At 41.9% G+C, this 24467-nt stretch overlaps 1 protein-coding gene and 1 pseudogene across 7 annotated transcripts in view; one reads left to right on the top strand and one right to left on the bottom strand.

Annotated features, from left to right (window-relative positions):
- LOC139535652 (calcium-dependent secretion activator 1) overlaps positions 1-24467 on the bottom strand; it is a 192408-nt gene that overhangs the window by 17766 nt on the left and 150175 nt on the right. For 4 of the 7 annotated variants that reach the window (XM_071335273.1, XM_071335275.1, XM_071335276.1 and 1 more), the window contains 7 exons: positions 17254-17397; positions 15240-15395; positions 14723-14870; positions 13566-13640; positions 13385-13468; positions 12933-12965; positions 11760-11867 (listed from right to left, as the gene is read on the bottom strand). In XM_071335273.1, coding sequence (XP_071191374.1) covers positions 11760-11867; positions 12933-12965; positions 13385-13468; positions 13566-13640; positions 14723-14870; positions 15240-15395; positions 17254-17397 — 748 coding nt within the window. The remainder of the gene's footprint in view (positions 1-11759; positions 11868-12932; positions 12966-13384; positions 13469-13565; positions 13641-14722; positions 14871-15239; positions 15396-17253; positions 17398-24467) is intronic. The other 3 variants (XM_071335278.1, XM_071335279.1, XM_071335281.1) reach the window with 1 other exon arrangement.
- LOC139536612 (5S ribosomal RNA) lies at positions 10005-10123 on the top strand (annotated as a pseudogene).

The following is a 24467-nucleotide window of genomic DNA, read 5'->3' as shown; positions in this document are numbered from 1 at the left end:
TTAAAGAGTGGTAGGGCCGATCAAAGGCACAACCTTTCTCCAACACTCCTGGCCAGGGTGTCTACAGGGCTTTGTTAGTGGTTAAAAAGAGCTGTCCACACTGGTCTCCTGGCCCAGATAGAGCTGGCAGCCAGGGCAGCTAAATTAGGCCCCCCAGCGGGCGGCTGAGGGGAGGACCCGGGGGTTGAGAAGTCTTTAAATCTGACTACAAGACATTATGCACTTACGACAAAGGGGCAGAGTAATCCTACCTGCTTGCTTTTCAACGCTGCTGCTTGCCTGTTATTGTCTGCTTTATAGCTCCTGAGAGGAGGACCATTGATGACGGAACTCAATTACCATAGTAACTCACACCGGTGACCCCCAGGTCTCCCCCCACCCCCCAAAAGAGCTGATCCCATAGGTAGTCAGTCCTTTCACAGGAAGCTGACGGCCCTATACCGTGTCCCTCCACGCTGGCTGAGCACCACTGCTGCTGTGGCCCTCAGATCCTGCCAGCACCCTGCGCTCCGCTCACACCGCTCTCCTTTCTACTTCTCTAAACATAGGGGAGTGCAGCACTCTGAAAGGCAAAATTGAAATAAAGTTTCAGGCTCAGCAAGTTTATGGGCTTCAAACTGTTCTGATTGTGCCGCATCTACAAAGGAGAGGCCGGCCAACGATTCACACGCTTCAGCGCAACCTTAAGTGGAACAAAATTCCTCTGTGTGTGCCCAACCACTACTAAATCGCTAAGATAGTCAGCCTTTCCTTTTAAAGAAATGTGAAATAAGTAAGGCTAACAATAAATGTTCTGTGCATATGTAACACAAGACTGACATAAATGTCACCAGTCACCAGTCACATTACACTAGTTAGTGTCAGTTGAACAGATTACAGTGTCAAAATAAGAGTACTTTACAAAAACATGGTTAAAAAAAGAGAGAAAGAGCATGTTCTGAGGAACTAAACGGTTGGAATTGTGGACTACACCGGCGCCATTGAGTAAACACACAATAAAGGACAGAAAAGCTCAGTGAATAAAACCGAGCAAAGGCCTGAGCAAAGTGAGCCATACTCCTTTCAAAAGGCTGCTTAGAGGTGGATTGAGGGGCTCAGAATGATGGGTAAAACACTTGTGGACTTCAGACTATAGGGGGAACGAAATGGAATAAGCCAGCAAGCACTTGAGGATCCCGCCGAGCACCTGAATGGGAAGGAGGGACGGGGGGAAGAGAGGGGGTGCAGAAAGTGAATGGCCTGCCTTTTGGGACCAATTTGTTTCTTTTCACCCTTTCCCCCTGCCTCTCCGCTGACAGATGTACAAAGAGGGACCCGCGCTGAGCCTCTCATCCACATGCACCGGCAAGCAGCTGTCACTTTTGTCAGACAAGTTAATCAAACAAATGCCACCATACCTCCCTTTCGATAGAGAGCGAGAGACAGAGGAAAACAGAGAAAGAGAGAGAGAGGAGAGAGAAACAGAGAAAATGGTGTGTGTGTGTATATGTGTGATCAACCGATCCTATCACCCCCCTTCCCCCAACAGGAGGACTTGTCCCACTCAACATAAAAGACGGCTCCATTTAACTTCCATTTCCCTCGTCTTATGTTATTCATCCATTCCTTTCCTCATTTGGTGTTGACCACTGACATGGACCTCTGGGGTGGGTCAGGAGGGATTTATGCCAGAGTCTAAGATCACAGTGAGGGTAGATGGATGGATGGATGGATGGGGGGAAACAAAATGCTCCCTCAGTAATTATAAAGAGTCTAAGCTGCTTACAGACTTCATTAAAAGGAAGCAAAACCTTTTGACATGTTTTCAACAGTTGCAGTGAGTCTATATACTACCTGTTTGTTATTCTTAGTCTTATTTTATTCTGGCCTTCTATCATCCAGATTCTTCATTATCCATTCCAAAGCCTCTTTTCACCATTGGTTTATATCAACATAAAGAGATTATTAACTGGCATGAAAAACAATAAGCATTGCGTTCATAATGAGATGTATCATGGCTTTACATGGGAAAAACGCATCTTACTCTTGCTATTGGATTCATACACAATATATCTAAGACTGGCATGCATTGTGTTAACACGTCCTCATCCTCCTAAAAACATTTCTTCAACCATATTTGTGACTATGTAGATTTTCCCAGATTCAATGACGCTTTTGTTTTAATAGTAAACATGTTTGCTTCTCTTTTTGTAGATGTAATTTGATATGAAGTTAATCCAATTGATAAAGGAAGATCAACAACACAAACCCCCCCTCATGAATATAGTATAGTCTTCAATAGGGCAAATACACTATTTCCTTCTACATTATGTCTTTTTTCACAGTAAAAGTGAAAAACTAAATCCCCAAAATGAAACCCTGACTGGTAAACAACAGAAACAACAACCAAAACATGTACTTTCTTTTCACACCCTAGTTTAAATAGAAACACACGCATGTCTGTCCCAAGAAATTATACTATATATTCATTGTATTATAAAAAAAGTGAAACAAATATATAGATTACAAAAACTAAAATAAGACAATGTATAGCTAACGTTAAAAGTTTATATTTGTATTTATTATGGATCCCCATTAGCTGCCAAAGCAGCAGCTGCTCTTCCATGTGATCCAGCAAAATGAAGGCAGTTTATACAATTTTAAAAACATTACAATAGATTCACAGATTTCACTACACACTGTGTGCCCTCAGGCCCCTACTCCACCACTACCACATATTTACAGTACTAAATCCATGTGTATGTATAGTGCGTATGTTATTGTGTGTGTGTGCCAATGTTTGTGTTGCTTCACAGTCCCCGCTGTTCCATAAGATATTTTTTTAAATCTGTTTGTTAAATCTAATTTTACTGCTTGCGTCAGTTCAGTTACTTGATATGGAATAGAGTTCCATGTAGTCATGGCTCTATGTAGTACTGTGTGCCTCCCATAGTCTGATCTGGACTTGGGGACTGTGAAGAGACCTCTTGTGGCATGTCTTGTGGGGTATGAATGAGTGTCCGAGCTGTGTGCCAGTAGTTTAGACAGACAGCTCGGTGCATTCAACATGTTAATACCTCTCATAAATAAAAGTAGTGATGAAGTTAATCTCTCCTCCACTTTCAGCCAGGAGAGATTGACATGCATATTATTAATATTAGCTCTCTGTGTACATCCAAGGGCCAGCCATGCTGCCCTGTTCTAAGCCATTTTCGCAAGTCCTTTTTTGTGGCACCTGACCACACGACTGAACAGTAGTCAAGGTGCGACAAAACTAGGGCCTGTAGGACCTGCCTTGTTGATAGTGTTGTTAAGAAGGCAGAGCATCGCTTTATTATAGACAGACTTCTCCCCATCTTAGCTACTACTGCATCAATATGTTTTGACCATGACAGTTTACAATCTAGGGTTACTGCAAGCAGTTTAGTCATCTCAACTTGCTCAATTTCCATTTATTACAAGAATTAGTTGAGGTTTTGGGTTTAGTGAGTATTTTGTTCCAAATACTATGCTTTCAGTTTTAGAAGTATTTAGGGCTAACTTATTCCTTGCCACCCACTCTGAAACTAACTGCAGCTCTTTGTTGAGTGTTGCAGTCATTTCAGTCGCTGTAGTAGCTGACGTGTATAGTGTTGAGTCATCTACATACATAGACACCCTGGCTTTACGCAAAGTCAGTGGCATGTCGTTAGTAAAAATTGAAAAAAGCAAGGGGCCTAAACAGCTACCATGGGGAATTCCTGATTCTAACTGGATTATATTTGAGAGGATTCCATTAAAGAACACCCTCTGTGTTCTGTTAGACAAGTAACTCTTTATCCACATTATATCAGGGGGTGTAAAGCCATAACACACAAGTTTTTCGAGCAGCAGACTATGATCAATAATGTCAAAAGCTGCACTGAAGTCTAACAAGACAGCCCTCACAATCATTTTATCAACCAATTTCTCTCAGCCCATCATCAGTCATTTGTGTAAGTGCTGTGCTTGTTGAGTGCCCTTTTGAATGTCCTTCCCTATAAGCATGCTGACATTCTGCTGTCAATTTGTTTACTGCCTTTTATCTGGTGAAACACAATTTTCCCCAGATGTTTACTAAGGGTTGGTAACAGTCTGATTGGTCGGCTATTTGAGCCAGTAAAGGGGGCTTTACTATTCTTGGGTAGCGGATTGACTTTAGCTTCCCTCCAGGCTTGAGGGCACACGCTCTCTAGTAGGCTTAGATTGAAGATGTGGCAAATAGGAGTGGCAATATCGTCTGCTATTATCCTCAGTAATTTTACATCCAGGTTGTCAGACCCCGGTGGCTTGTCATTGTTGATAGACAACAATAATTTTTTCACCTCTTCCACACTGACTTTACGGAATTCAAAAGTACAATTCTTGTTTTCATAATCTGGTCCGATATACTTGGATGTGTAGTGTCAGCGTTTGTTGCTGGCATGTCATCCCTAAGTTTGCTTATCTTGCCAATGAAAAAGTAATTACAGTAGTTTGCAATATCAGAGGGCTTTGTGATGAATGAGCCATCTGATTCAATCAATGAAGGAGCCGAGTTGGCTTTTTCGCCCAAAATTTCATTTGAGGTGCATCAAAGCTTTTTACTGTCATTCTTTATATAATTTATCTTTGTTTCATAGTGTAGTTTATTTAAATGTTTATTTAGTTTAGTCACATGATTTCTTAATTTGCAGTATGTTTGCCAATCAGTTGGGCTGCCAGACTTAATTGCCATACCTTTTGCCTCATCCCTCTCAACCATACAATTTTTCAATTCCTCATCAATCCAAGGGGATTTACCAGTTTTTACAGTCATTTTCTTAATGGGTGCGTGCTTATTAGTAACTGGAATAAGTAGTTTCATAAATGTGTCAAGTGCAGCGTCTGGTTGCTCCTCATTACACACCACGGACCAGCAAATATTATTTACATCATCAACAGATGAATCACTACAAAATGTATTGTATGACCTCTTATACACTATATTACGCCCAGCCTTTGGAACTTTTGTTTTCCTAGATATGGCTATTATATTGTGATCACTACATCCTATGGATTTGGATACCGCTTTAAATCAAATATCTGCAGCATTAGTAAAGATGTGATCAATACATGTTGATGATTTAATTCCTGTGCTCTTTGTAACTACCCTGGTAGGTTGACTGTAATCTCCTCAACAAAGAAACAAAGCAGGGTCATCACTCTTGGTCTAACTAGAGCCTTCGTTCCTTCATTCTCTCGTTTCTGTCCTTTAGCTTGTTTATCTGGCTCTCCTCTCTGTCTGCCTGACCCACCCTGGCTCTCCTCTACATCTGCCTGACCCACCCTGGCTCTCCTCTACGTCTGCCTAACCCACCCTGGCTCTCCTCTACGTCTGCCTGACCCACCCTGGCTCTCCTCTCCGTCTGCCTGACCCACCCTGGCTCTCCTCTCCGTCTGCCTGACCCACCCTGGCTCTCCTCTCCGTCTGCCTGACCCACCCTGGCTCTCCTCTCCGTCTGCCTGACCCACCCTGGCTCTCCTCTCCGTCTGCCTGACCCACCCTGGCTCTCCTCTCCGTCTGCCTGACCCACCCTGGCTCTCCTCTCCGTCTGCCTGACCCACCCTGGCTCTCCTCTCCGTCTGCCTGACCCACCCTGGCTCTCCTCTCCGTCTGCCTGACCCACCCTGGCTCTCCTCTACGTCTGCCTGACCCACCCTGGCTCTCCTCTACGTCTGCCTGACCCACCCTGGCTCTCCTCTCCGTCTGCCTGACCCACCCTGGCTCTCCTCTCCGTCTGCCTGACCCACCCTGGCTCTCCTCTCCGTCTGCCTGACCCACCCTGGCTCTCCTCTCCGTCTGCCTGACCCACCCTGGCTCTCCTCTCCGTCTGCCTGACCCACCCTGGCTCTCCTCTCTGTCTGCCTGACCCACCCTGGCTCTCCTCTCCGTCTGCCTGACCCACCCTGGCTCTCCTCTCTGTCTGCCTGACCCACCCTGGCTCTCCTCTCCGACTGCCTGACCCACCCTGGCTCTCCTCTCTGTCTGCCTGACCCACCCTGGCTCTCCTCTACGTCTGCCTGACCCACCCTGGCTCTCCTCTCTGTCTGCCTGACCCACCCTGGCTCTCCTCTCCGTCTGCCTGACCCACCCTGGCTCTCCTCTCCGTCTGCCTGACCCACCCTGGCTCTCCTCTACGTCTGCCTGACCCACCCTGGCTCTCCTCTCTGTCTGCCTGACCCACCCTGGCTCTCCTCTCCATCTGCCTGACCCGCCCTGGCACAGTTAATTTTGCGTGCTGCACAAGAAGCTCAAAATGATTAAACTGTTCACTTGGCTCTGCGCTTGGCGACAGGATCCTGAAAAAGTGGTAAAGTGTCTGGGACAGTGAAGTGGTATTGCAGTAGGTCTGTCAGTTATCCTCCTCATCATCATCCCCACCACCACAAGCACAAGCCAGCAGCAACATCAACAGTAGCAGCAGCAGCGCAATCTCAATCGAACCTAATCCCTCCTGCTCTCCCCTCCATTGCCCTTGGCAGTCGTGAACCAGTTCCCTGCGTGGCGATTAAAGCGTTTTAACTTCGTCATAAAGTGCAATCTTGCAGATCTGATAACTACCAAGGTCAACGGAAATACTTCAAATCAATCAATGAGCTGGGCCCTAATCCCCAGGAGGCAGATTAAGTCTATAATTGACCCGTGTAATCCGTGTATCTGTGGTTGGCCAGGGAACAACTGGACCCAGTGCCAGCCGGGCACCATGCATCCCAAAATCTCTGTTCCCTGGCACTGGAGGCTGGAGGCCCACACCAGGCAGCTAGCATATCAGTGCAGTGCTGGATTTGGCCTTGGCTAAAGAGATGGCTGTTTTAATCAATGATCTCTGGGCCAGCCGCATTAAGTCGATGAGCCCTTACGTTAAGCACAGCTGTTTTAATCCTCTTCTCTTCAGCTGTTCTTTCAAGAAGGAGGAGGGGATATGGGGGGAAGAAAACAAATTATTTGTTCCTCTCCCCCACACACTCCCTCACTCCATCCAGCTCCCTCCCTTTCCCTGCCCCTGAACTTAACAAACTTAGCCATCTGACTGCGAGTTTCATCTCTTTAGCACTATATACAATTTGGTGCCGCTTAGGCAGCTTGGAAAAAGAGAAATTGCTCCTCTGTAAAACCTATAGCACATCACGAAAGCCATCTGTACTTTGAGAACAGTCCTGTAAGATTAATCATTACTGTTGAATAATACCCGCATCACTCTCCCCAAACACAAAAACACACACATACAGACATACACACACACATACATAGACGCACAAACACACACATCCAGTACACCTGTCCGAGCCTCAATATTCACAAACAAAAATGTATTATTAAAGAGATCATAGAATGATTGGATTCATGGTGAGGATCGTGGCATGTAACAATGGCCTGAATCAAATAGTACTTTTCTTCTCACTGATTGCAATAACAATTCAGAAAAAAATTGTTGTTTTACCCTCTTGACATTGGCACAGAGCTATAGAGCTATTGTTACTGAGAGAGAAGAGGTGAAATAAATACTAAAATAATGTTATGGTTTACCAGCCTCCCCTGCCATCCAATCTGTCACAACATAGGCCTTATTCACTTTCTAATGTCTCCAATCATAATGAATTTCTTGGGCGTTGTTGTTTTCTTAACATACTAACTTATGCCCATATGGTCAGTCTGATGTCAAACGGCATCCCAGGCTAAAGTCAGTCCTTCTGACATGTATTTAAATGAAGTGAACCATATCCTTATTGTGTCTGATATGACATCTACTGACGTCTTGAAGAAATCCATGTCTCCACCCTAATTAACCCTGAGGGGACATAAGGTATGCCTCCAGATCAACTGGCTCCAAAACACACACACACGCACAATTACATTTAAACCCTTGACCAAATGTCATCAGGACCCAAGGGATTAGGGTAGGGGAAACAATTGAATACAGACATTTTCCTTAGAGGAACGTCTTATGTTGTTACTCCTCAGAGCCATTGCTCAGGTCTACGGCTGAGGGTGGGTATTAGAATGGATTCTTAGGAAGGGCCCTAGCCACACCCATACCACTAAATCTGCCCTTAACCTTTATAGGGCTAAGACATTCCCTCCACGCATCTGATTGGTCTTTTGGCTCCTTCTAAATCATCTATTCTAACGGGCACCAATTGTACCAACTCAACGTGGGACGTAAATCATTGCAGGTCAAAAGGAGATCAAAAGACAGAAAAGAGAATTTTGAACTTTGGTTTTTGTCTAGATGTGTAAAATGTACATGAGGGATATTCATTTATAGAGGCATTGTGTGATTTGAAAAGTAATCCCCTCATGATCAGCAGTACAGAGAATAATAATGTTATTTTCAAGGTCAGCATCTCAATCTCTTAATTTGTTTTATATTATGATAAAATAGAACAGGATTTAAATCTTGTCTTCTGATAATCTATTATGGGATGACATCAAAACACCTGAAATGCAAATCAATTTGTTTAAGTGGATATCATGGATGGGTAGCATTTTTGTTTTATTTCTTGAAAAGAAAAATATCCCAGTAAAAAAGTATTTATCCAAGATAAATATATTTTGATTACACTTAACTTTACTATTGGCTGTTCACCTGTTGTTTTGTCTTAGAAATAACATGGTTGAAATGGTAATAACTTCATGAATACCTAATAATTATGTTATAATTTATCCCCCCAAAAAACACATGAAATCTTAAAGGTCCAGTTTAGTCAATATTCAGTGTTATTTGCTGATAGTTGCTGGTTGAAAATGCAATCTACACAGGACCTTCTAATCAGCAGGTTTGCACGGGAGGAAGATTACGCTTTCCATGGTGTAAATTGGTTAATAGACAAATAACAAATATAGTTCCAAACCTCTCTGCCAATAACAGCTATTTTTCAGTTTCCCCCTCCCAGACAGTCTGGGCAAAATTCTTGCCTGAGAATTAGTTTTTTTGCAATTTTTTTTGCCCATTTTAACATAAATCTATTAGAGTAAAATACTTAATTGTTACCCAGAAATATCAAATTTATATTGATATTAAAACGGCTGTATTGGGCCTTTGATGTAAATAGCAGCTGAAGCCAGACTTTAATTTCAACCGTTACCAATGGTTATGTCTGACAGGATGCATATTTCGTTTACAGACAACAGCACGTGCTACTTTATAATTAGTTATAGAATAAATGATTATCCCTGGAAATAAAAGAACAAAACAAACAATCCCTATCCATATTTTTACAGAACAGATGCCCCCTCCCCCTCTCTGTTTAAAACTGGTATGATCCCCATGTTCTTTAGTCCTTTCTATAAAGTGTTATCGGGGGTGTCGGTGAAGGCAGACATTTATGTCTAAGAAGCAGTAAGGCTGAAGTTATCTGATCCTAGAATATCTCGTTTGGGGGAGCATCAACATTTAGGCACAATTTTGACAGCTTAACAATGTGGAGATGTTGCAAAAACCGACTAATACTCAAAGTATTAAACTATTTTAAGAGCTATGTAGAGTAATTCAAACGATAGTGTCTGTTTTGGCAACATCCCTGCACTCTTGTGCTGTCAAAATGTGTCCCTGAGTGGCGCAGCGGTCAAAAGCACTACATCGCAGTGCTGAGGCGTCCCTACAGACTGGGGTTCGATCCCAGGCTGTGTCACAGCCGGCTGTGACCGGCAGCCCCATATGATGGTGTACAATGGGCCCAGTGCCTTCCGGGATAGGGGAGTGTTTAGCCAGGGGGCTTTCCATGGCTCACCACACTCTAGCGACTCCTTGTGGCAGGGCCGGTCGCATGCAAGCTGACTTGTTCGTCAGTCGAACTGTGTTTCCTGACACATTGGTGTGGCTGACTTCCGGGTTAAGTGAGCAGTGTAATAAGAAGTAGCACGGCCAGGCGGGTCATGTTTCGGAGGACGCATGACTCGACCTTTGCCTCTCTCGAGCCCATTTGGGAGTTGCAGTGATGAGCCAAGGAAATCATTTGGGGATAAAATGGGCAAAAGAAAATAGGCTTGTGACCAGACCACCCTGAACATGCCTGATCTTGTCTGATCTTGGTAGCTAAGCAGGGTCAGGCCTGGTTAGTACTTGGACGGGAGACCGCCTGGGAATACCAGGTGCTGTAAGCTAAAAAAAAAAAATAACAAAAATGTGTTCCTCAGTGTTGTACGAATGCCAAGGAGGTTGTTAAGGGAGGGATGCTGAGTGCATGCATGTATGTATGGGGTTAATCTCCAGGGAGATGGGCCTTGCTAGTAGATGTACACAGAAAGATTATTTGACTCTGAATCATGCCACTGGACATAATGTGTTAAAACAATCTGACATGAGAGATAAGTTCCATTTCAAAATATATAGCTAGGTGGGAAAGTGTTTGCAAAGTAAAGCTGAAAGAAATGTTGAAAGGCATTGTGGTTCAAGTGAGAAAAAGAAAGAGATGGAAGGAAAGGGAACATACATAGAAAACCAAGGGCGTTGTTATGCTTTTTGATCCCTGAGCATGAACGCATAGAAACAACAGCATCACGCCTTGGTCATATTGAGCAGAGCGACAAGAAAAGGACAACATAGAGGAGTCCTACAGCGCAGCAAGACACCTTCATACGCCACAGTACTGCCAGAGGGAGAACAGATAGAGAGTGACATATATATAGAGAGAGAGGCCTCTGCTATAATCAGAAAAGAAATGCTCTTCTGAGAGAAGACGATACAAGCCAAACAGCAGGTCAAAGCAGCAAGAGAAACAAACATGGAGAAGAGACACTTTCACTCAGAGAAGACTGATTAGATAGAAGGCAGGTCATGCCAGCAGGCCTTAGGGGAAGCCACACACACACGCATATAACACACACCCACACACGCGCACAGGTGCAATCTGAGGTTCTCACCCCAAAAAAGAGTAGTGGACAAATTGGTCAACATGCATCACAGAGGATTATTTAGATAACCAGGTTTCAGGCTATTCATTAAGACAGTGTTCTCTTTTCTCATTTCTCCCCCCACTTTATTCACTCTCAAATACAAACTCATTATATTTCTCTTTTTCCCTTTCTTCCGTTATTTCTTTCTTTCTCTCCATCCTTCTTAAGCCCTTATTACAATAAGCCCTGGGTCAGAGGCCCTCCTTTCTGTTTGTCGTTCCTAAGAGGAAGATTTCGTTGGAGGAAGCCCTCATTGTCAAAATGGGACAGTTCCAAGTGTCTTGTATATAGTCCAATGTGGGGAACGGGTCAGCAGTGTGGGGGAAACTGGTCAGCATAAGCCGACCTACTAACCCTAACCTTTTGATTTGATTATTAATTTTGCTACAGATCAATTAGTGGAAGAACACAATGTATTGTAATGGCTGAAGACAGAATTTAGACTGGGGAATTGTAAAGACGGTATTAAGTCATCTTATAGGAGGGCATTCTATTGTATGGCCTTCAATTGATGAACCCCTGCTTGCTGACTCGCAGAGAGAGAACACTGCTTAAGATAATCCTCCTCAAGATTTTGCACTTCTCAAACAGAAATAAACAGAAGATGCAGAACACTTCAGTAGAGAAGACACAGGCTAGAGCATAGTGTATTCAGTATGGAGGGAAGAGTTAGAAGTAAAGCAAGGGAAAGAGAGAGACGGAGAGAAGGAGAGAGAGAGCTACTTGTACAGCTGCGAAAGAAAAGCCAGAGAGCTGTTCAAAATGAGACTTATCCCTCTGAACCGACTGTTTTATCACATCTTGGAGAGCCTCCCCCTGTGAGGAGACGGCATTGGTTACTTACGGCAAATAACCTTTCTATGTACACCTCCTCATTGACCTTATCCCGCAGCATGTCCTGAGAATGGCGCACAAAGGTCACGTAACCGTCTGCAATGTCCATCCCAGGCTTCTGCAGAACACGAGAGAGAGAGAGAGAGAGAGAGAGAGAGAGAGAGAGAGAGAGAGAGAGAGAGAGAGAGAGTTGAGAACAAGAGGGAAAGAGTAATTAGCCCCCAAAAAACAAATTCATTGTCTCACCAAGGCACCGAAACCTGTTTACCTCATAATAAACATGATGGAGACCAGCAAAGTGACATAAGTTATTATCAACTGTTATGTCATGTCAAGCTCTAAGACATGCATATGAAAAACTGACAGGTATTAAAATAAACATTCAACCCAAAGTGTTATCAAATTGTCATTTTCAACTCAGAAAAAAAAGTATTAAAATGTACAGTTGACATCTCTGGAGAGGTGTTTCATTTGCAGTGCATATAGACCCTGGGCTATGGCTGTCTTTTTCACTGAACTTCCTATTAGAGATCTGTACTTGGCCCAGAATCATCTGTCACAGTCTGGGCATGTGCAAAGTGAACAGAAGAACTAGGAACACGTGATCAGGCTACTGAACAGACTGTTAGGAGGGCTGCCATTTCTCATGCCATCTCAAATTTTCAAACAGGACAATGCGTTTGCAAATAAGACACTCAATTTGTGTGTGTGTGTGTGTGTGTGTATTTCCACCTCGCGCCTCTTCTCCGGTATATGAAACACATCTTTTGTGCCAGCGGACGAGGTCATATGAATTTGTATTACCCGCTGTAAACTGAACTTAGTTAACACATCCCTGAGTGGTTCCAAAGGGTGCAAATTAGTATGTTTCTCCAGTGTAATTTTATTTTGTGCATTAAGCAAACAATTACCATTCAGAAACTAGGGCGCTGGCCCTGCGGACATAAGAGGCCCAATCACAGATCCACTGACAAGGCATACATTTAAAAAGTGCCGTGTTGAGCTTTTGTGGGTTTTTGTTACACAACACAACAGAGACACTCACAATGACATGTCTAGCTGGCTGTTTTTGGCCAGATCCATATCAGGGAAGATGGAATGACACACACACACAAACATGTACACACTTGGACTGGGACAAGAAAAACACAAGTACTGATAATAAAGCTATTCTCCCACTTACAGGTACATCCACATACTTTGATGCAGCTTTCACCTTGAAATGAGACAGAGAGTTTAGGTGAAAAGGAAAGATTTGAGATTCCAACTGTGCAACTTCTTTTCATTGTAAAAACTGTATACTGTGAGTGTAGCTTCAGTGTGTGACTGCAATATGCTTAAGTGAGTCATGCCAGGAAATGTAATAACACAGTTCACTCAAAAAAATGTAGACTTCTATTACAATGTTCAGGAAACTACTAAAATACTTAACCTTTTCATGCATTGGGAGTGTTATCATGAGCAAATTGAGGGAGAGAGCTGTACATTCTCTGAACATATGTTTGCTAAAGGTACAATATTTGAACAAGACTAATCCTACCCTGTGATGATTAAAATCATATCAAGATCAGGGTCCAGTTCTGTATGCAGTGTACGATGAGAAAGAGGGGAACGAGAGAAGGAGTGTGTTCTTACTGTGAAAGAGAGGAAGGAGGAGAAGAGAGTGCCCTCGTCGTATCTGGACAGTTTGGCTAGGACACTCTCTAGAATGACCACAAACTGACAGACAGGGAGTTATGTTACTGGCAAGTCTAACACATTAATAACAACATTCATGTAATATCACTTTCAGATGTGAGTAAGACAGCAACAGCACCTTTGCTACCAGTAAGGTGATCATCTCCTTCACAGTCTCCTCTATGAGAGCGTCAATTTGGGAATGGTACTGTCTCTGTGAGGAGAGAGACATGTTAGTCACAACGTCCAAATCCAGCGTCCCTCCCTTCCCTTATGTTTGTTGCTACCAGGTCTCACAGTAGGCCAATATGCTAATCAGTAGTATGACAGCATTCTTTTGTCTTCAAGTGAGCCATGTAAAAGACCTCAGACTAATTAATTCTGCGCTGATAATTGGTATCGGTCTCTAGATTGTGCAGAGATGAGAACTGTCAAATCTACCCCATGTATATTCAGTACCATCTACACACATGCTAATGAAATCAAAACATTTAAAGTGTTGGAAGACTGGGGAAAACTGCATTGATGGCTAATTATACATTTGGGAACTGGGAGTGAGATTTCAATTGAATTGTTAGCCACACTTACCCAATCTCTAACAAACTTTCACAAGATAGAGAAAAGAAATGAAAAGATGATAGTGAAAAAGGAAACGACTACAGCAAAAGCACATATTCAAGCAAAAGCTAAATCAGGAGACACAGCAATCACAGTAAGTGCCATTGAAACTAATTGTCAGTGAAAACCTTGACAGAAATACATATACAGAATGTACTACTATACAACATGTATTGTATAAGCATAGCATTACATAATATGAGCAAATAGAAAGAAATGAAGCATAGAAATGCTGATTCTAATTGACCTAGAGCTCCTGAATCCATGCAATTTTAATAGAATACACATCTAACACACAGCTGGTGAGCACAAAATGATTTTCCCAAAGTGCATTGGTACTGCTCCAGGGTGGATACTGGTCTGTATATCCAGTGCAGCATGCTCAGTGATATATCATATAAATCAGAGTGAAAGAGAAATCACTACTAGACATCAATAGAATGATTTACGTTATATTACATCTAGAATATAATAGGTGGAAACTCTGTTGGACTGAGGCTGTGCAGATGGAGGTGGACTGGTATCTGATGTCTGATCTAAGACTGGTATCTGATGTCTGATCTAAGACTGGTATCTGATGTCTGATCTAAGACTGGTATCTGATGTCTGATCTAAGACTGGTATCTGATGTCTGATCTAAGACTGGTTAAAGACTATAAGGAGGAAGGAATCCTCTACCTCCTGTCCCAGCTCCATGGCACACAGCTTGGCTGACTGGGCCTTGGCATCCACCATCACGTTGAACATGGTGCAGATGGACTGAGGCACGCGGAGGTCTGTGGTCCGACTGCTCTTCTGGAGCTTGGCCTCAAAGGCCACCCTCGTTCTGGAGACAGGGACAGAGAAAGGAGAGAGGTTGTGGAGCACTATACACAGACCTACAATGTCTGTGTGTGTGGATGTATTAATGTATACTTGCTATTTCTAGGGGGTTTAAGGTTAGAATTAGGGTTAGAATTAGGTTTAGTGTTAGGGTTAGGAGCTAGGGTTAGGTTTAGGATTAAGGTTAGGTTTTTGGGTTAAGGTTAAGGGTTATGGTTAGGGTTAAGGTTTGGGTAAGGGTTAGGGTTAGGGAAAATAGGATTTTGAATGGGATTGAATTGGGTGTCCCCACAAGGTTAGTTGTACAAGACTGTGTATGTGTGTAATTGTGTGTAAGCAAGTGCAAGGGTCCCATTCAGGAGCGTTCTCTCACCGTTTGACGCAGGACTCAATCATGTCGCTGGACATGAGTTTGAGCCTGCTCTCCAGATGTTTGCCAAACTCCTCCTCAGGCCAGTGCAGGTCTCTGATGAAGGTCTGCAGCGCATCCAGCTTCCAGAACAGGTCCTCGGATGTCCCCGAGCCATTACTGGGCAGGAAGAACGGGGCACAGGTCAGGGGTCACAGCTAAGAGGTTAAAGGTTAGAGCACTGTTACACAACAGGAGAACACATGGGGGGTAGAGGACTACATCAAGGATTAGAGAGGATGGGCAAATCTAGGTCTCAGGATTCCATTTGTTTGGGTTATTTTGACCATTTACCGATTGGTTCTAAAATATTTTGAATGGAAGATACTATATCTTTGATCTATTCCTGGCCAATGAGGTTCTATGAATTGTGTTCATCAAGGTCCCAATCAGTGTATGGTAAAAATAAACAGACATGAGTATGTCTTTGACCAATTAATAACCTCAGAGTTGAGTAGTTATCAAAACCAGGGAAAAAGTAGGGCTCCATGCACACTGGAGGTTGGTCAGTTAGTTAGTGCACTCTGGGAAAACACACAAGGAAGGGTGGGGTTGCTTTCTGATGCGGTGGTGGAGACTGTATCCCACTCCCATTCCCTGTCCCCTTCCCCCAAACCCTGCAGAAAGAGAGAGCAGATCTCTCCAGCCACACAGGTCTCTCCAGACACACAGGGGCCTTCTCACAACTAGCGCCCACAGGTAAGAGCTCCAACACAGGGTAAACAGGGACTTATCCTCCCTAGCACACTGTGGCAGACTGGAGATCAGATACATGTGATGGAAAGACACAAATTCAATACTTTTAAACACTAGCTTGGGTAGGGCCTCATTTAATAATGATGTGTAATTTAGCATTTCCCATTCTTGGTGTTTTCCAATCAGCTTAAAAAGTAATTTGTGTCTTTCCACCCTTCAGTTCAAACACATGCAGTCGGAGGAAAATGAAAAGCCATTGATGGTTCTCCATTTTGAAACACTGCCTACTCTAACCCCACTCCCCATGCTAGGGCCTTGGCATGAACATGGCTGCAGGTAGAACAATAAGAACACTGGGACAACTTGGATCCTGGAAAAAGAACATCAGATCACAGGCAGTGTTTTACTACATATTTTAGAATAGGCTGAGCCTGTTTTTTCCTAATTATCAACATTGTGGTTGTGTCAAGGCTGTGTTTGAGTTTTATTTTGTGGGGTGAGATTGGCTTAGTCTTTATGGCTTATTTACAAGATACCAAACCTGCTTTTAGTTCAGGCCTATCTTTGACAGAACAGTGCCTTTACATTTTGGCAGCGAATGTATTCATTTAATCTTTCTCTCTCCTTTCACACATTTTTAGTAGCTGGTGCTGAAGATGTTTCACTTTGGTAATGTGTCAGGTGTACCTCAAGGTGCAGAAGAAGTGCTTTTGATCAACATATCTAAACATAGCTTTGCAATTATCTTCACGCTGTGTCTCTCCTTGGTCCCCCGGGAGGGCTGCTAAGAGCTAACAGGTAGACATGGAGTTTTACAACTGGCAGAATCACTAATGAAATGGGACTTCATTTCATATTCCGTCAATATAAAAGTGGGATCATTATCATGGTGTGAAGAGTGAACATGATCTGTTTTAAAGTAGGCGTATCTGAGAGGCTCATGCCTCAGTAAAGACAAGCACCAGGAGCCCTGGGGCTGATCAAAGCTCTCCTACTTCTGCACGTTAGGCATGGTTGGTTTTACAAATGCACTACAGGCCCTACTACGGTATGAGTAAAATGTGTCAATATTTTATTGTAGCCTATTGTTGAGTAGCTGCCTTTAGCTAACTAAGTCAAATCAACTAGGTCAAACCTGACCCCATCTAAATTAGGATTGGTGGATATTGCCTGTACATCTCCAGAAATTGAGCCAGTACTTCAGATGACATGTGACATGTTCATGCCAAAAACACACATGCATTTTTCATGTTTCAGGCTCCAGCAGAGACTCAATACACACTCCGAGTCACATGTAGCTGCCATCCAGTTGGGTGTAGAAAAGCTAGGCATTGTTAGAAGGCTAACTGGTGGTAGATTTGGTACTTTGGGCATTTGGAGCTTGACATTTGGTAGACTCAAATCAGGAAGATTACTTGTTAGGCTCCTGTGTAGAGGAAACAGACCAAATCAAATCAAAATAAGATGTGCTATAACAGTGGTAATATGGATGTGTTTTAAAAGGAAAAGTGAAGCAATGCCCAGAAAAAGAAAAACAATTGGTGAGGCAGAGCAAATTTACAAGAAAAATAGTAGTCATTAAGTTGAAATAAGTAAGGGTATAGTTGCAGTGAATAGAAGAGACAAATCTAATGTTGAAAAATGATGTGTAAAGAGTGTCTTATCAACATTGAAGCGAACAATGACTAAATATAGTTAACAATTGATAACTCAACATATGGTGACAGCAAATAGCTTTGACATTAATACAAGGGATACCATATGAACACTAGGGAATACCAAACAGAGGAAAAATGTTTCCAACAGCATTTTCAGACATATGGTCTTAGCTGCAATAGGGAACATTTGAATTAAATAGATAGTAAATAATCTTGCTAGTACAAATTAATATATTTGGTAACGATTTACTTTGACTACATATCCACAACACATTTATTACACATATTTATGTATTTCATGAACGCATTATAACAGGTCTCAACCACATTATTAAAGGTTAATGAAATATATTCATAGCATATCTATAGTTCATTCATGTCATGCTATGCAAGAGCTCATATTTAGGTATCTTAATAGATTCATCATTACAATGACAGCTTAATAGGTGCATCATTACAATGACAGCTTAGTGTCATCATTATGGCTGTTGTCAAAAGTATGCTTCTGCCATACCTGTGTTAGTGAATATGCCAAAAGGCCAAACCACGTTTAGAAAACGATGCTGATATATAGCCTGTACCAGCCCCATTTCCCCCACCGGCCGGTATAGGCCCACGACTTACCTTCTTCTTCTCACTGAGGTCAATGGTGCATAAAGATCCCCACAGGGTTGAATCCTCTGGGTACATTTTACGGATAACATTTTGTAGTTGATACTATAACTCTTCCGTAACTCATTAACAGCCCTTCTCACAATTAAGTTAGTCATACTAGTCTATTATGCACACATGAAGGGTATGAATTCTATGCAGTCACATTAAAGTCAAATCTATTTTCCCATAAAGCATTTATAGCACTTCATGGTAATTACCTGTTCAGTTTGCCACTCTGATCTATAGCACCAACATTAAAGATCTATGTATGAATTTTATGCAGTTAATGTACTGTCATTTCTATTTTCTCATTCATAAAGCATTTATAAGGCATTTATAAACATGCCTCACTTATCAAAAAGAATACGAACACAACACAGAATGGTATTTTGTTTCAATTTTCCATATGTAACTTTAGCTAGCTAGCACAGAAAACAATTGCCAAAGAATCCTACTATTGACATTTTTCAGTTAGTTTTTCTTGAATAGATTTAACAAAGATTCATATTCAAAGCATTCAAATTCAGCTAGCAATAACTATTTTAGTGAGTAAAACGTAATAACACAAGGTGGTAAAGCTAGCTAGTGTTTCCCCCTTATTCAACATTTTGTTAACAATGTTAGCTATTTCACTGTTTACATTGTACTTTTGCACATTACAGACCTTTTAAAACAGGACAAATTAAGAGAGAACATGGAGATATATAAAGAACTCATCTTTGTATTTGTGCCATTCTAGCGTATGTGACAGCATAGGCAGTGACATGGAGGCTATCTCCATTTAGAAGTAGTCAATGTTCTTCTTCACAATTGACTGATCCCGCCTGATGACCCGGTTGGACATGACTCCAACAAGGTCATCAGGAGGGATCAGCCAACGAAGTTGGAAGTCCCACCCAGTTGACTACAATAAAATGGTGGAAGCCCTCAATGGCACTGCCCATGCTAATATGGCGCTGCTCATGCTAATACGGCCTTTTGGCAACTAGAAGCCTCTATCATTCTCTATGTTTTGACTGCAGATGAGAGGTAAGTCATGGTGGCATCGCTTCCGGGTGACAGCCTAGCATTCGTCTGGCTTTTAATAGCTATTTTTGTTATTTTAAATGTACAAATGTATACTTTCATTCATGAAAAAGGTTAACAAAATGTTTAATACATTTTTTTAATGATTTTTGTAGAAGCGAGAGTTCACCAGGAAGTGTCATTTCAATGACCACTCAACTCTCACACGCTTGTCCTGTGATAGTGCATCCAAAATGGAAAGAATGCGATGATGTTTGTCTCTTAATTCAAATAAAAGAAGAAAAGAATGGTCATATGCTTTGTAAAGAACAGGTGTAGACAAACAGTAAAATATTTACTCACGAGCCCTTCCCAACAATGCAAAGAGAAAAACAAAGATTTTTTGAAAAATAATAACACGAGGAAAAAATACACAATGAGTAACAATAACTTGGCTATATACACGGGGTACCAGTACCGAGTCAATTTGCAGGGGTACGAGGTATTTGAGGTAGATACAGTTGAAGTCGGAAGTTTACATACACTTAGGTTGGAGTCATTAAAACTCGTTTTTCAACCACTCCACAAATTTCTTGTTAACAAACTATAGTTTTGGCAAGTCAGTTAGGACATCTACTTTGTGCATGACACAAGTAATTTTTCCAACAATTGTTTACAGACAGATTTTTTCACTTATAATTCAATGTATCACAATTCCAGTGGGTCAGAAGTTTACATACACTAAGTTGACTGTGCCTTTAAACAGCTTGGAAAATTCCCGAAAATTATGTCATGGCTTTAGAAGCTTCTGATAGGCTCATTGACATAATTTGAGTCAATTGGAGGTGTACCTGTGGATGTATTTCAAGGCCTACCTTAAAAACTCAGTTCCTCTTCGCTTGACATCATGGGAAAATTAAAATAAATCAGCCAAGACCACAGAAAAAATATTGTAGACCTCCACAAGTCTGGTTCATCATTGGGAGCAATTTCCAAATGCCTGAAGGTACCACGGTCATCTGTACAAACAATAGTATGCAAGTATAAACACCATGGGACCACGCAGCCGCTATTTCTCAGGAAGAAGACGCGTTCTGTCTCATAGAGATGAACGTACTTTGGTGTGAAAAGTGCAAATCAATCCCAGAACAACAGCAAAGGACCTTGTGAAGATGCTGGAGGAAACAGGTACAAAAGTATCTATATCCACAGTAAAACGAGTCCTATATCGACATAACCTGAAAGGTCCCTCAGTAAGGAAGAAGCCACTGCTCCAAAACCGCCATAAAAAAGTCAGACTACGGGTTGCAACTGCACATGGGGACAAAGATCGTACTTTTTGGAGAAATGTCCTATGGTCTGATGAAACAAAATTAGAACTGTTTGGTCATAATGACCATCGTTATGTTTGGAGGAAAAAGAGGGACGCTTGCAAGCCGAAGGACACCATCCCAACCGTGAAGTACAGGGGTGGCAGCATCATGTTGTGGGGGTGCTTTGCTGCAGGAGGGACTGGTGCACTTCACAAAATAGATGGCATCATGACGAATGAAAATTAGGTGGATATATTGCAACATCTCAAGACATCAGTCAGGAAGGTAAAGCTTGGTCGCAAATGGGTCTTCCAAATGGACAATGACCCCAAGCATACTTCCAAAGTTGTGGCAAAATGGCTTAAGGACAACAAAGTCAAGGTATTGCAGTGGCCATCATAAAGCCCTGACCTCAATCTTATAGCGTGTGCGAGCAAGGTGGCCTACAAACCTGACTCAGTTACACGAGCTCTGTCAGGAGGAATGGGCAAAAATGCACCCAACTTATTGTGGGAAGCTTGTGGAAGACTACCCGATACATTTGACCCAAGTTAAACAATTTAAAGGCAATGCTACCAAATACTAATTGAGTGTATGTAAACTTCTGACCCACTGGGAATGTGATGAAATAAATAAAAGCTGAAATAAATAATTCTCTACTATTATTCTGACATGTCACATTCTTAAAATAAAGTGGTGATCCTAACTGACCTAAGACAGGGACTTTTTACTATAAATGTCAGGAATTATGAAAAACTGAGTTTAAATGTATTTGGCTAAGGTGTATGTAAACTTCCGACTTCAACTGTATGTACATATACTAGGTAGGAATAAAGTGACTAGTGCCATGACTTGCCCTCCTGGATGGAGATCAAAGGTGCCGGCTAATCAAAGGTTTCAAGACTCTCCTGGGGGAGATGGCCAGTTTTATGACGGTTGTAAATACCTTGCAGGAACTTTCTCTCCCTTGCCATGCAGTATTGAGGGGAAAGAACCATTTTGTTACAAAGAGATTATTCCCGCCAAAACTCCCAACATCCAAAAGTGGATAATGAAACAATATTTCTAACACAAAGAATGTGGGAAGAACTATCATGTCAGATAATTTATTGTTTTGTGATATCATTTAAGCCGTTATAACGGAAACATTGTAACTTTAAGAGATTTCACAATGTATATGTCAGAGTTACATCTACATGTTGTATAACTTATATGATTAAATATGAAACATGCTGACGTCATGGGAGAGGTGGTGTTGTTGAGTCGTGCGCGGCCATGCAGTCATGGGTGAACAGGGAGTACAGGAGGAGACTAAGCACACAGCCCTGAGTGGCTCTCGTGTTGAGGGTCAACGTGGCGGATACATTGTTTCCTACCCTCATCACCTGGGGCCGTCCAGGATCCAGTTACAGAGGAAGGTGTTTAAACACAGGGTCGTTAACTTAGTGATGAGTTTGGAGGTGTTGAATACTGAGTTGTAGTCAATGAACAGCATTCTCACATAGGTTTTCCTTTTGTCCATGTGGGAAAGGGTAGAGTGGAGTGCAATAGAGATCGAGTCATCTGTGGATCTGTTGTGGCGGTATGCAAATTGGAGTGGGTCCAGGGTGTCTGGGATGATGATGTTGATGTGAGCCATGACCATCCTTTCAAAGCATTTCATGGTTGCATATGTGAGTGCTAAGGGGTGATAGTCACTTAGACAGGTTACCTTGGCATTCTTGGGCACAGGGACTATGGTGGTCTGCTTAAAACATGTAAGTATTACAGACTGTGTCAGGGAGAGTTTGAAAATGTCAGCTGGTCAGCGCATGTTCTGAGTATGTGTCCTGGTAATCCTTCTTGCCTTGTGGCCTTGTGAACGTTAACCTGTTTAAAGTGATCACGGAGAGCGTGATCACACAGTCATCCAGCACAGCTGGTGCTCTCATGCATGGTTCAGTGTTGCTAGCCTTGAAGCGAGCATAGAAGGAATATATCTCGTCTGGTAGGCTCGCGTCACTGGACAGCTCGAGACTGAGTTTTCCTTTGTAATTCATGATAGTTTTCAAGCCCTGCCACATCTGACGAGCATCAGAGCTGGTGTAATAGGATTCCATCTTGGTCTTGTATGAACGCTTTGCCTGTTTGATGGTTCGTCGGAGGGCACAGCGGGATTTCTTATAAGCGTCTGGATTAGTATCCCACTCATTGAAAGTGGCAGCTCTAGCCTTTAGCTCAATGTGGATGTTGGCTGTAATCCATGGCTTCTGGTTGGGATATGTACGTACGGCCACTGTGGGGATGACTTCGTCAATGCACTTGTTAATGAAGATGTTGACTGATGTGGTAAACTCTTCAATGCCATCAGATGAATCGCGGAACATATTCAAGTTTGTGCTAGCGAAACTGCATCCACTTCATCGGACCACTTCCAAATTCAGTGCGTCACTGATACTTCCTGTTCGAGTTTTTTCTTGTAAGCAGGAATCAGGAGGATAGACTTATGGTCAGATTTGCCAAATGGAGTGTGAGGAAAAGCTTTGTATGTGTCACTGTGTGTGGAGTAAAGATGATATAGATATTTTTCACCTCATAATGTCCAAAAGTACAATGTATGTCTTAAAATATACAATAGCTACCATTGTTAACTAAATGTCATGAGTTTTAAGATGAGTTTAACTTTTATTGACAAAGTTGGAAAATATGTTGACATTGCCAGGAGCTAAGCTAGCTAGCTAGCTACATTAGTTTTACATACTAAAATAGTTATTGCTAGCTATGAGTCTGAAATGAGGAATTGAATATGAATACAATAAATATCCATCTTTGTTAAATCTATTAAAGAAAAGTTGAACTGAAAAATGTGAATATTAAGATACTTCGGCAATGTCCTCAGCAATTGATTTATGTGCTAAATCTAGAAAATGTAAATAAAAAATGTCATATTTCCTTTCTGTGTTGTGTCTGTGTTCTTTTTGATAATTGTGGCACGTTTATAAATGCTTTATGAATGGGAAAATAAATTATATTATATTGACTGCATAGAATTCATACATAGAACGTTAATGTCGGTGTTATAGATCAGTGGCAAACTGTACAGGTAATTACCATGAAGTGCATAGCTATAAATGCTTTATGAATGTGAAAACAGATTTTACTTTAATTTGACTGCATAGAATACATACATAGACCTTTCATGTGTGGGTTATAGACCAGTATGACCTACTTAATTGTGATGTGAACGAGAGTTGCTAATGAGATATGAAAGAGTTATGATATGACCCTCAACTACACAATTTGATCCGTAAAATGTACCCAGAGGATTCAACCCCGTGGGGATCTTTATGCACCATTGACCTCAGTGAGAAGAAGAAGAAGGTAAGTCGTGGGCCTATACCGGCCGGTGGGGGAGATGGGGCTGGTACAGGCTATATATCAGCATCGTTTTCTAAACGTGGTTTGGCCTTTTGGCATATTCACTAACACAGGTATGGCAGAAGCATACTTTTGACAACAGCCATAATGATGACACTAAGCTGTCATTGTAATGATGCACCTATTAAGATACCTAAATATGTACTCTTGCATAGCATGACATGAATATGCTATAGATATGCTATGGATATATTTAGTGAACCTTTAATAATGCGGTTGAGACCTGTTATAACATGTTCATGAAATGCTTATGAGTAATAAATGTGTTATGGATATGTAGTCAAAGTAAATAGTTACCATATATTTTTACACAATTGCCCACAAATATATACTGAACAAAAATATAATTTACAGTTCATATAAGGAAATCAGTCAATTGAAATAAATAAATTAGGCCCTGATCTATGGATTTCACATGACTGGACAGGGGCACAACTATGGGTGGGCCT

Source organism: Salvelinus alpinus, chromosome 12 (genome assembly GCF_045679555.1).
Source record: "Salvelinus alpinus chromosome 12, SLU_Salpinus.1, whole genome shotgun sequence".
Lineage (NCBI taxonomy): Eukaryota > Metazoa > Chordata > Actinopteri > Salmoniformes > Salmonidae > Salvelinus > Salvelinus alpinus.
This window is presented reverse-complemented; position numbering and strand designations above follow the sequence as displayed.